General features: G+C 41.9%; 1 protein-coding gene across 1 annotated transcript; it reads right to left on the bottom strand.

Annotated features, from left to right (window-relative positions):
• Positions 1 to 942: 942 nt before the first annotated feature.
• On the bottom strand, positions 943 to 8,702 carry nr2f1a (nuclear receptor subfamily 2, group F, member 1a). The gene is made up of 3 exons (XM_085367226.1): positions 7,519 to 8,702; positions 5,538 to 6,065; positions 943 to 1,543 (listed from the first exon to the last, which is right to left on the bottom strand). The coding sequence occupies exons 1-3, from the start codon at positions 7,946 to 7,948 to the stop codon at positions 1,269 to 1,271; spliced, it is 1,233 nt and encodes a 410-aa protein (XP_085223352.1). The 5' UTR covers positions 7,949 to 8,702; the 3' UTR covers positions 943 to 1,268.
• Between the last annotated feature and the right edge of the window lie 3,992 nt (positions 8,703 to 12,694).

Here is a 12,694-nt window from a genome sequence, read left to right on the forward strand (position 1 = left end):
GCACGTATAGTCTCCCTTCCGTTGCATCCGCACTGCCAGTTATGTCAGTGGGTCTGTTAAAAATGTAAGGCATGCGTCCTTTTGTGTAATTACCACACTAAATTCGTGCATCATCTCGTTTTCACTGTCAGACAAAATAGAGGAGAAAAGTATTTTGTGTTTCTGACTCAGTAAATGAAGGGATATCTTGCGGGTTTTTTCTCTTATAGAATCTAGCAGCGCACAGAGATAACATATTCCCCCAGATGGTATAAAATAAGCCACAGCATCTTGACATTTGCTTGTAGGAAAACGCTTGAGAAGGAGACATCGTTGCCTATTTCTTTTTTAATAGTACAGTCACCATCACACAACTTCATCAACCGACCCTTCTGCAAAAAGCTGCATCATGGAGTAAGCAAATTGAAGGCAACAACCAATAAAATTCAAGAAACAATGAAAATTTTCAAGACGAAACAAACAAAATGTATTTGAAATGATATATTAAAAGTGCTTTTGATTTTCATGTCTCTCCTCTGTGACTGATGATCGACTCCACACGCACTTATGGTCCGGGTAAAGGCGCCCCAGACGTCCTGGAGTAAAAATGTCAGTAAAAATGTCCTGGAGGTCAGTTTGCTGCTGTTGCAGGTCCATCGTATCAATTGGGAAAAAGTTCAACCATCAGTGGTGATATTGTCATAGCGATTAGACTGTTTCTTATTTGTCTAAATTTCTTTATTTTTCTGTTTTTAAATTCTCACTTCAATTTTAATTCTTGGAGAACATAGCTTCGACAACATATATCGCACTCATTATAAGAAGCAAAAAGGTTATATCAAAAAATTATTAGTATAGAATCACAGAAACCCTGGTTTAGAACCAGAAATAATACAAAACAGAGAGGTACATAGACACAGGACAATTCTTATAATTGCTTGGAAACATTATTTTCCCGCTAAGTCTTGATTCTTTTTTCTTACTGCGCATATGATGTTTTTCATTTTATTTGTATTTTTTACAAAAAAGTAAAATAAAGACTAGTATTTTACAAAATGAAGAGTTTTGTTCTTGAAGATGAGAGTGGATTTACACAGGTGTAAAGTCCAGTTCCAATATTTTTCTGTACATAATGTATTCCATCACAGTCCCAGAAGACAGAAAAAAAGTAATGTCTTCCAAGTTTCTCAGAAAAGGTCCTATATATAGTCTTCTTGAAGGAGGATGGGGTGAGGGGTGCTGAATTTTGGTCCTTTTTTCCTTTCTTTTTTTCCACTTTCATATAAGGATCATTGGATGGACATGTAAGGCCAGTTGAAGCTGCTCCCGGATAATAGCATATCCCTGATGAGGGTTTCAATAGGAGTTTTACCTACCAAACGCACGAAGAACAGCTGCTCGATTACCGAAGAGGAGACGGTGCGCAGAGAGGGCAGCCGCAGCAGCAGCTTCCCAAAGCGGCTGGGCTGGTTCGGGTACTGGCTCCTCACATACTCCTCCAGGGCGCACTGGGATTTCTCCTGTAGACTCTCGATGTGAGCAGCGTCCGACAGGCCGCAAGCGTCTGAGAAAGACACACACACGCACACACACACAAGCACACAATACACTGTGGTTAGAGTCCTTATTTTTTTAGCCCCGGGCTAAAAAACGTTGTGGAAAAAAGTGCCTGAATCTGATATCGAGGAACAAAGTCAAAAAATAACTGAAAATCTATGATTAAAATTATATTCCAAACTATGTCAGGCCGCCAAGCTTGGAGAGAAACACACAGGCGAAAGAAAGAGTGTTCTCAAACCCACGTAGGCCTACATTTTCTTTTACAAATTATTTTTAAAGGCGCACAAATCAATTTATATTGCCGATATATTCGCTGACATTTTCTCCACAGAGTACTGAACACAAAGGCACATGGTTACTTTTTACCCCAAGTGGGCTTTGGCAAGTGCACACCTTACCATACCTAATTCGTGTCCCGCAAAAGCGCTCTGGTTATCATTCAACACCCGCCATTATGTGTTATTGACAATGTGGAATGAACAAACATGCTGCCCAAACATGCTACATCACACTGAGCGAGTGGGACTGTTATAGCCCAGAGAACAAACAGGGGACTTGCTGCTGCAGTAGGGGATGCACAATTCGGAGGACGATGTCGCTACCTTTCTTTGAACCAGTCAACCGGAATATATTTCTAAATGTCATTAAACCTATTGCAGACATATAGAGTAAGAAGTGGCGGGCAACATGGCAAAAGACGAAGGGTTGGCTACAGGGCTAAAGGCCCCTGCTCTTAATGTCTGGGCTCTGGGGATTCAAGTATATGGAAACATAAACGGCACTGATGAATCTGAAATTACACTAGATGTAATGTGACCTAATTACTCTGTAGTAAGCTGCTAAGTGATTTCGCCGCTCTTCTCTCCATAGACCACTCTTGGCCTGTTTTTCGATGGAGCCTATAGGACAGGGCCCTAAAAGCAATCAAATTTATTAGAGGAGGTGAAGTCAATAGTCACACAGAAGCGACATAAAATGTCAGAAAATGAGTCTGTGCACAACGTAGGCGAGACGTGTTAGGTGGTAACTGGTGGGATATGCAGCCACGCTTCAGTACAGACAAAGGCAAATAAGGCTTGAATCAGTCTTATTAGTGTCTTATACGTTTTAATCGCTTGTTAAAAAATCTGATTTTTTTCACAATCCGGGCATGCGTATTGCGCTGCTTATAAACGTCTGTAAACGCAAACAGCGTAACCGCTCTCATATATATCCCACATGAAGGCTAGGTTGTCCTTAAAAGATCTCGTAGAAAGCCGTGCTTTTGTGGAAACTACTAAAGAATGAGAGCTTTAGTTTTAAGCACTATATATTTAGCGCTGGAAGACACTTTTAAGCCTATTCTTAATTTCTCAGTGTTATAATTCACTATGGCCAGACACAATAACCTTATGAACCCGAGGCCAACGCTGAGATCTCGGGGTGATTTACTGTGACCCTTGTCCGGCCGGTCAAAGCACCATGTATGCAAATCCCCTTGGATTAACGCTGAGTGTCCCTTTTAAAATCTACAGCAATCAATGCGGCTGAAGTTAATTACATTAGGAAATATCTAGTAAAATCCAGTGCTTGGCATGAATTTTGCAATGCAGCCATATAAGGTGTTCAAAGCATTGCGGAAAATATGTTTCATATGAACGTATGCGTGGAGAGAAAGCCGGTCAAAGACACCCCATAGCTCCCCATAAGGCCCTGTCTGCAGCACTGCACCCCATAACCTCAATAGAGTGGGACACAGGAAAAGATAGCTTCCAGATACACAAACGACTATTTCACTGAGTTAGCAAAGGCACACACACACACCACAGTGTGCACATGTGGATAAGGAGTTAATGCAAGACAATGATCCTGAACTCTTACGGAATAGTTTAGCCTGACCACTATTATTTATGCATCAAATACTGACAAGTCGAGCGTTATTAAAGGAAAACAATCCACGCTGATCTTGGCAAAGTGCCACATGACTTTCTATAGCCGACACCAGTTGTAGCCTATCAAACTAACTACATGATCTGTTAGAAAACATGGAGGATGTTAATGTGTGTATGGAGTTTCTCTGGGTAATCTGGGGTGAATTACTGAAACGCTGTGCACTAAAAGGATATAGTCAGCTATGTCACTGCACAAACCTACATTACAGGATGTGTGGGCTAATATTGAGCAAAGCGAATCTAAAAGGCTGTGATATTACCTAAAACGGTAACAGAGACCAAATACTTATTGTTTGTCTTAAACATATATTTACTTCCCAGTGGGCCACCAAAAATTGGCGTATCAAATTAACCAAACTGTCAAAGCCCCAAACTGAAGTAGTTATTATGACTTCTGAAACTAAAAATATAAACAATTACTAAGTTCTCCAAGTGTAGGAAAACCTATGTGGTAATGTTTTCACCAAAGAGGAAAAGTAAAAGTTGACGGCGGTTTCGTAGCTGGAATACAAACTCTGTGCTCCTTTTGTTTAACTTTAGTGAGCACTGAACTTTTTGGGATAATTTAAATCCTCATAATACACACTGTGAGATATTTTAATATGATGTGCGAAAATTTTGTGAAAACATAATAAAAAAAATAATTGAAAGTAATATATGATAATAAAATAATAAAGTAATGTAATTAAATATAAAAGAACAGAATACAGCCATAATATAATTTAATATGGAAACAGTAAAGGTAATATACGTGTGAAGTTTTAGCTCTCTCAGCGAAGATAATTTAATAATAAATAGGCCTAATTATCACTGAAACACACTGAAAGACAAGTGTAACCCCTTTCACATTAAAATGTTATGCCGCTTTCTAGGGATAATGAATGTGCCAATTATTTTTATATAAAGCCAAATCTGAAAAGCACAGCAAAACTGAATATTTTATTATGAGCATGCGCAATTATAGATAATATGTAACTTAAATGCAGAATTTTGGGACGGGCCAAGCGTGAGAAAATGAGGTCAAAACTTTGAGGTAAGTTCACAAAGTACTTTGAGGCCTGCAAGCGAGTTTAGACTTTCCTTTTCCTTCCCATAATCAACAGACTCCCCTGACATAACAGGCCTACCGCCAGCAAGCCTACACAGCTAACTCCAAAATACCATCCAAATTGTGCATCGAGCATAAATAAGGACCTTTATAACCTCGCCCCAGTCGGCCGTCAATTAAACAATGACCTACGCAAGTTTTTTTTTTAAAGACAGAAAAAAAGAAAAGCTGATTACTTTTTCAAAGCTGTGCAATGAAACAAACCATTAATAACTAAGAAAATTAATAGATCGGCTCTAAGCAATCAACAAACAGTCTAAGCAGCAGGGCTACTCTAGGTCCTACAGAAGCGATCCACTGACACAGCCTACTAGTCAACTTTCATCAGCTTTTTTGTTCTCAATCTGCTAAGGATTCTGCAACCCCCCCCCCCCCCCCCCCCCCCCCCCCCCTCCAACTCCAAGACATGTGTTTGCACACGAAAAGCAAGGATAAAAGCACGCACCGACACTCATAAGTGCATCAGCTGTCATATATCACCCGGTGATAGACTATTTAATCTTTACGCTCAATTATTTGACACCTGTTCCAAAATTTATGGAGGCGAACAATTTCAGCCTCGGCTCAGACATGTTCAGAAAACTTTAAACTCAACAATTATAAAATATTTACACATGAGAATGTTAATTATCTCCTTTTTTAAAAAGCACTGGGAGTGAGTGATGCACTTGAAAAACTTGATGCGCTTACTCAATCTGGATTTGTTTACACGTCTTATACTGCGGCTACAGCTGACATGGAATTGCATGTAAGTGGATATGTAGCAAGCTGTTGACAAAATAGCTTTCATCGGCAACACAAACATCTCGTAATCTCAGATTTGTGACCAGCCTAAACCTGACAGCCATATTATTGATGTCACAGCACTTCGCTTTAAGGAGCATGCACCCACTGACATTACTGGAACTAGGCCTCATTTGATTTTAGGCATGTTTTTGTGTGACATGTGGGACACTCACCTGATGTAAAAAGCACGATGGCTTTGAGGCAGCTATACTCTGCCGAGTCTACGTGCAGGGTCTTAAGCTTCTCCACTTGCTCCTGGAAGATCCGGATGTGATCCATGAAAGCCACGACGCGGTCCGCAGACATCGGGGAGGCGTGGAGGCCCGCCGCGGCAAGCAGAGGGGCAACATGCAGAGGCATGGAACACTGGGCTGCGTTAAGCACAAACAACTCGCTCCACGTCAGCCTGAGAAGGGACACCTGGTCGGTGATCTGGAGGTCGGGAAAGAAAGGGATGTTTCTCGCCCACTCCACGGCGCTGAAGAGCAATCGAGCCGCCAGCTCGCAGATGTTCTCGATACCCATGATATTGTTGGGCTGCATGCACTGGCTCCCGTACCGGGACGTCGGGTAAGGCTCGGCCCGCAGCAATAACGAGATGTATCCGGACAGATAGCAATGGCCATTCAGAGGGTCCCCGTTCGTCAGTGCGTACTGGCCTGGGTTGGGCTGGGTTGGAGGCATTCGTCCTCGCTGAACCGCTGACAAAAAGAAAGAAACAAAGAGGAAATGTGCATCCAGAACTGATAAAGATTGTTCATGAGTAGTACAACCATGATGCAAGCTGTAGCTTGTGTGCTTCTTCTCAGTGAAAGAAAAAGAAAAAAGAAAAAAAAGGCATGCACTGAAATAAAAAATTCAGCACGCTTTTCAAAACATATTGACTACTGTGCCCTGATCGTAAGACTGTAATATTTCACAGAAAATTATTCTATCAGAACAGATATGCTATGTCCCTCGTTCCTCACACTGCATTTGTATTTAGGGATGCAAAGTATATGAGGTTGAATGCAAATGAAAAATATATTCCCTTTTACACACAGCACACACACACACACACACACACACACACGCGCGCACACACACATGTATATTTCTTATCTAAAAGTAGATTTGACAATTTTGCTCCCTTTGATGTTTTGAGGCGTAATTGCATGGCACTTTTGCACTGTTGTTACGTGGGGTCGTGTTTTGGAAAATAATTTTTAAAAGCGGCCAAACGTGTTCGAAATACGATTGATAATTACTGCTAAATGCAGGCACATTTGCACGTTTTGCCCACATCAAGCGCTCAGCTAGGATTAAAAGGAATCCGGCAATTGTTTAATATTAAAAAATAAATAAAAAATTTATGCAAGTCGGTGTACATTATGCATGGGCTCGTAGTGTGTACTGCAAATAATAGGCTTAAACGGAGGGATGTCTACATAAATTGGAATCAAACACCTGACATAGAGAGCAAAGTTATAAGGCCTGTAATGCACCAAGCTAAACAAGGAGCCACGAACAACTTCAGCGACATTATTTAGTGTGTTTGAGCTGTCTAGTCAGCATAAGGAGCCAGAGAGACGTGGGTTTGTACTGTGTTCGCCTCACATTCACGGAAACTCGGGCTACAAATCCTACTGTACAATTATAAATTAGTAAGCTGCAGATACTTGATGGTAGGGACTATTAGCCTTGCACACTGTACACAGACACACACATACACATACTGTACACACTCACTGTACACACACACGCACACATACAGAGACAAACATAACAGGCACACACACATACACACATAGAAATCGGTCCTCTGGTCTAAAAGCTATACATAAAATGGGCTTGCTCGACTTTACGCCTTTGCTCGCAAAGAACTCAGTTTAGCCTGCAAAGAAAAACACAAAATAAAGAGGGTCAGCTGGACGAGTCGCTTTGTTCAGGCGACCTGCATTCACAAGCATAGCTGCTGTGGCTGCACTGGCCTTTTTTTTTAACCCCTCTCTCAGACTAACCATTCATGCAAACATCCCTCTCAAACATGGATGGAGACTGCAGTATGCCCAGCCATATAGCCTGTGACCTTAATGCAACATGGCAGCTCTGTTATTCTGCTACTAGGATGATGCGTAATCATGAGTTGGCTTAAAAAATTATATATATATTCACCTTCCCGCCGCATCCCCACTTTTAAACACTTCTTCAGCCGACAGTATTGGCACTGATTTCGGTGGTGCTGGTCAATGGGACAGTTCCTATTGGCACGACATGAGTATGTTAAGTTCCTCCGTACACTCCTCTTGAAGAAACTTTTGCATCCCTCGCAGGTGAATTGGCCATAGTGTTTGCCGCTCGATTTGTCTCCGCAAACCACACATTCAATATGCTGCTGACTCTGTCCAGAATTTTGACTCCCCTTGTCCCCGGCCGTTCCCGGCGTGGACGGGGGTCCCGGCTGGCTGGGGGTCTGCGGAGTGTGCGGCGCCGCCGATGCCGCCTGCTGCTGCTCCCTTGCCGGCTGCGCTGCTGGGTTGGGGCCGCTCGGAGGTCCGGCCACGTCTTCCTGCGGATCTCGCCAAACGCTAACTACCATTGCCATATCTCGGCCCCGGAAAGTGCTATAAAGCGAAATGATCGCCGATGTTTATGAAGCGTAGAAGAGAAAAATGAGATCTCAAAAGACGGGGCAGTGCAAAGTCAAATCGGAGCACGCAATCTCATATGGTGTGAGAAGGAGAGTACAACGCGATCAATACATTCAAAATTCAGGAGTGCGATTGAATAGGCACCCGATCAGGATATGCAAGTATCGGGAGGCCAGTTCCAAGGTAAATTGCAGTCAGCCATTCAGGAATCCCTAATCTTGTAGGAAAACCCGAGTCCAGACGTAACAAATTGCAGTTTGATATAAAATAGCCACAAAGGGAAGGCAGGAGCGATTCACATGGACGCAGGAACGAGTGGAGAAAAAAAGAAGCTTTTGCTGGAAAGACACGCGATCCAAAGTGCTGCGGAGATAAATTCCTTTTTCTTTTCTTCCCCGTGCTCCTTTACACTCCCGTCTTCGTCGTATAGGAGGGGAGGAAAAACTGAAGAGCTGGATTTTTACATCTATAGTCTTAAATAAACCTCATCATCTCGCCAGGCAGCGAAAGAAAACCGTTTCGCCGAATGAAGTGCCCATGTATAGTTTCACCTCTCTCCAGCAGGAGGAATGGAGATACGAAGAGAAAAGATAAAAAAAGAAGAGGAAAAACACCAACAACTGATAGAATATGCAAGAAGAAGGAGAGACCCAAAAAATGAATGCGCTTAAACGGGAGGACCAGCAGAGCAATGTTTCCGAAACGGGGGATCTGCGCGAATGTCTGTATATAGTGAACTTTGACACTACTATTGAAACTGACACGTTTCTATGGAGATCGCTGCGCCTTATATGGTGCTCATGTCAAGGAGCCAAGAGAGGGGCTGCTGGAGACTGATAATCAAAGGCGACTGACTGGCCAGAGCCCTGCATAGAGGAGGAGGAGAGGAGGAGAAGGGGGGAGGGAGGGGGGGGGGAGGGAGAGAGAAAATGGGAGGCTAAGGTTATAGCCAAGCCCTCTCTTTCTCTCTATTGGTTAGAGTCCCCCTCCGTTCATTCACTGCAAAAAGTGTCCATCCAAATAAGTCACCGGGTCTCCTGTTCAAATGTTCCAATGTTATTTTTGTTTTCTGAAAATGCAGAAAAAGACAAATAACTGTAGTTTATAGAATCCCCCTTGTTTCCGATCGCATTTTGAGTCGTTTTGGGGGTTATTTTAAGAGTCGATATGTTGACATCAAGACAACCGTGCGGGAGATCGGTTTAGTAATTAATAGTCGATGTTATGAATTTTACAGTGATGGATCGATTGGCATTAGGAACAAGTAGAAGCATCTCACCCCCTGGATGGAAGATTCAGTCTCCCGCTTCGGTTCCAGCACCGAATGACTGAGGTCTGAGGACGGACATTTTTTGCAGTGTTGCCATCGACGACTGGAGGGGCTGGGGGGGGGGGGCTCTGACAGGCACAATTTACATTGAGCTCGCCCCGCGCTGCTATTTACTTTGAAACCTGATTAGTATGGGCCGTCTATTGTCACCAAAAAAGAGGAAGAAACCCTGGACAGAATAGCAAAAAAGCGGGGTAAAGGAAAGAGTGGACAAAGATTTTACGCACGACAAATATACCCAAAATAAAAAAATAAACAAAATGTACACAGCGGCAAAAGGGGGATTCTGCTTCAGAAATTCCCCGAAGTTTCAAAATGGTTTGTCTTGGACTGTTATCTTCATTATAGAATTAACGGATGTCATTAATGTTTTGCCATGGATTGATATTTTCACAGGCTGTTTTGTCCTTGGCATGCGCATTGCGGTACATCGTTGCCTGTAATCGGCACAGTCTCGCTGATTAAAACTTAACGTTTAGTTTAAACCAGTTAATAAGAGAAAGAAAATGTCAGTGGGAAGAATGATGCATAAAAGACAGTGTTATACAAACGGGATGCCTTGCCAGCGGCCGAAAATCTCTAAAATTAGACCGAGGAATGAGCAATATTCAATAATTACCAAGGTCCTATAGTCTCTACAATCACTGAGCCGGTGTCATATTATGTCTTAATAATGACAGTAATTCAAAATGTGAAGTTACTGACAATTTGCATGGGGATTCCGGCTTTTTTCTTGTACCAGGGTTTCTGCAGGCTTACTGCCTCTCCAACTCAAAAATGTCTGGATCGCGCTGCCATCTAGCGTACATTGTACAATTACAGCCTCATATAAATGCATCCATAACTCATCAGACATGCATTTTAAATCGCAAAAGCGGATTTTAAAAATATAAAAGTCCGAACTTTGCCGCTGTTGTCTTTTATCCTTTGTGTGGATAAAAGACAACAGGATATTTTTATCCACGAGGTTATGAAATGTACAACTGTTTTGTTGTTAGGGATGTATAACTTAAACAAACAAAAAACAAAACACAACAAAAAACAAAACACAACAAAAAAACCCACCAAACCTTCAGCGAACATAAAAAATACGTGTTATTACATCTGAATAAATATAGCGACAATAATACACTACACTCTTGATCGCACGGAATATAGATTGAACACAAACCCCCAAACCGTGTGCGTACATGTCCAAAAACATGGTAATACCGTGCTGAGACTCAGTAACTATGCACAATACGTATAATTGTTGTTTAATGAATTAAAGACGTTGTAAACAGAGCTTTAACCTCACCGAGATAATAGCAGACATAAAGGAGCGTTAATATGCAAGTGCCCCCTTTGTAAACGCATAGGAGGGATGGGTTGTTTTTTAAGTATTCAACAAGAGAGCTCTCTCTCCCGTCCCTGTCTCGGACACTCCACTGAAACTCCCCGGCCATATCTCTAGCTCTTTGAAAAGGTGAAACCAATAAGATTAAATCGGACAAAGATTTTTTTTTCTTCTTCTGTAAGTGTATCATTAAGATTTAACTCTACAGATTGGAAAGGGTCTCCGCGGGAGAAGAGGAGAGGAGAGTGAGAGTGAGAGGGACAGCGAATGGGAGCAGGGTAGACGCTCTAATAGAATCTGGGAATCGGCAAGAGTAAAAAGGAGAAAGTGGACGTCAGGACATTAAAAGAAGAAGCGCCAGCGACGGTGGTTAACGGTAGCGGAGCAGCTTTCTACGTGGGCAAACCGGGCACCGATAAGGCAAGTGCACTATTTATTACTTCTTCTGCCATGCACACGCGTGCTTTTGAAAGCAAGGACAAAATTCTCTTGAGTCCCGCCACAGGAGCGTTTACTTTAAAGCGTGCAGAAGTCCGGGTCGTGTCAAAGTCACAACTTTTTAACTAGTGCACAGTCTCATTTCTCCCTCCACGATAAGGGCGACGGTAGACACTCGTTTCACGTTCTCCCCACTGATTTGTATATCTGATGGTAGTGATGTTAGTGCAGGCTGGTTGGAGTACAAATGGACACGAGAGCCCCTTTTTTGACGTCCAGTGCACTTCACCTGCGAAGCTGTTTGTTGGTTGAACACATAATGAAAAGATCGATAACCGTCTGCTTGTCTCAGCGATAGTGTCACCGGATTAAAAGACTGATCAAGGAGACCAGGCGTTGCCCATCTTCTACACTCTTTCCCAAGTGCCAATTTAGCCAAGATATTACTAGATGCATACATTATAGATTCAAAAAATAAATAAATGAATCAATAAAATCAAATAAAAATTAGCGCACCACTAAGAAGTCATTATGCGTCAGAAAATGTTGCTGAGAGGAAATTTAAAGCGACATGGAGTATGCGTGTGTGTATGTTTTTTTTTTTCATCAAAGCAGCATTATTGATGTGGAGAGAGTGCAGTGAAAAGTGATATAAAATAAACGATGTGCAACGTGGGCCAGGTTAATATATTCCAGGACAAAGCGCGTGCCAGACGGCTTTCTAAAATAACCTTACATAATAACATTTAACCTAATCCTCCCATGCTGAAATAAAGTTCATGCTAATTAATACTAAGTGAGCAAAGCAATATTTTTTCATGTCCTATACTTAAGGTTTCCACTTTTTAATCGGGTAGAAAAATACGGACGTCTCCATAAAATATGAACTTATTGGAAAAAAACATCTAAAGAATGACATAATCACATTAACAAAGCGAGTCATTCAGGTGATTGATGCATTTGCGCATTATATAGCAGCAGTCCTACTTTGACTGCAATGCAACGGTTTGCTTTGCAACAGATTATTTGCGGTCTCGAAATAGACAAGGCTGACATTTTCCATTGCAATAAAACTTGAATAAACCACAAATAGAATTTCCATGGCTGCTTAAATTTCCCTCGCATGGTAGTTTTGTCAAAGGACCTTATTAGATAAACATTTGTAAGAATGGGAAGCACATTGCAGTTTTGCCAAATCTGTGATCAATAATGCCCTCTGTACACAAATTCAGACTTTGTAAAGCTCACAAAATGCAACTTTAACGCAGCTGAAACCAACAAGCAGCACAATCAGTTGGGAAAACACTGAGGTCATAAGTGCAAGGCTCCCTAATAAAACACCAGATGACAACAGGAATGCATTTCAGAGCATTTAAAACGATGCAAACTGATGTAGGAAAAAAAACATTAGTAAAAAAAAAGCGTTGAAGGTCTGTTTATTATTGATTGTGTGTATGTAATCACTTCAGAGTTTGTAACCGCAGTATATTCAATAAGACATTGTATGGGGCTTAGAGGCTGATTACCTTTTCCAGGGGCCTCAGCTCAAAACGTCTCCTGTGTACACAGGAGTGTTGTGTTTCTGCTTGCCGAGCT

This window comes from Diplotaxodon limnothrissa, linkage group LG12 (genome assembly GCF_057381915.1).
Source record: "Diplotaxodon limnothrissa isolate DT_005_m linkage group LG12, D_limnothrissa_male_GT1.1, whole genome shotgun sequence".
In the NCBI taxonomy this organism is placed as follows: Eukaryota; Metazoa; Chordata; class Actinopteri; order Cichliformes; family Cichlidae; genus Diplotaxodon; species Diplotaxodon limnothrissa.

Bases quoted from the DNA above. Each gene is read 5' to 3' on its own strand.
- nr2f1a (XM_085367226.1), bottom strand. From the start codon at position 7,948: ATGGCAATGGTAGTTAGCGTTTGGCGAGATCCGCAGGAAGACGTGGCC. The intron at 6,066-7,518 runs GTGAATATATAT...TCTTTTTGTCAG, and splicing joins AGTGGGGATGCGGCGGGAAG to CGGTTCAGCGAGGACGAATG. The intron at 1,544-5,537 runs GTGAGTGTCCCA...TGTCTTTCTCAG, and splicing joins CATCGTGCTTTTTACATCAG to ACGCTTGCGGCCTGTCGGAC.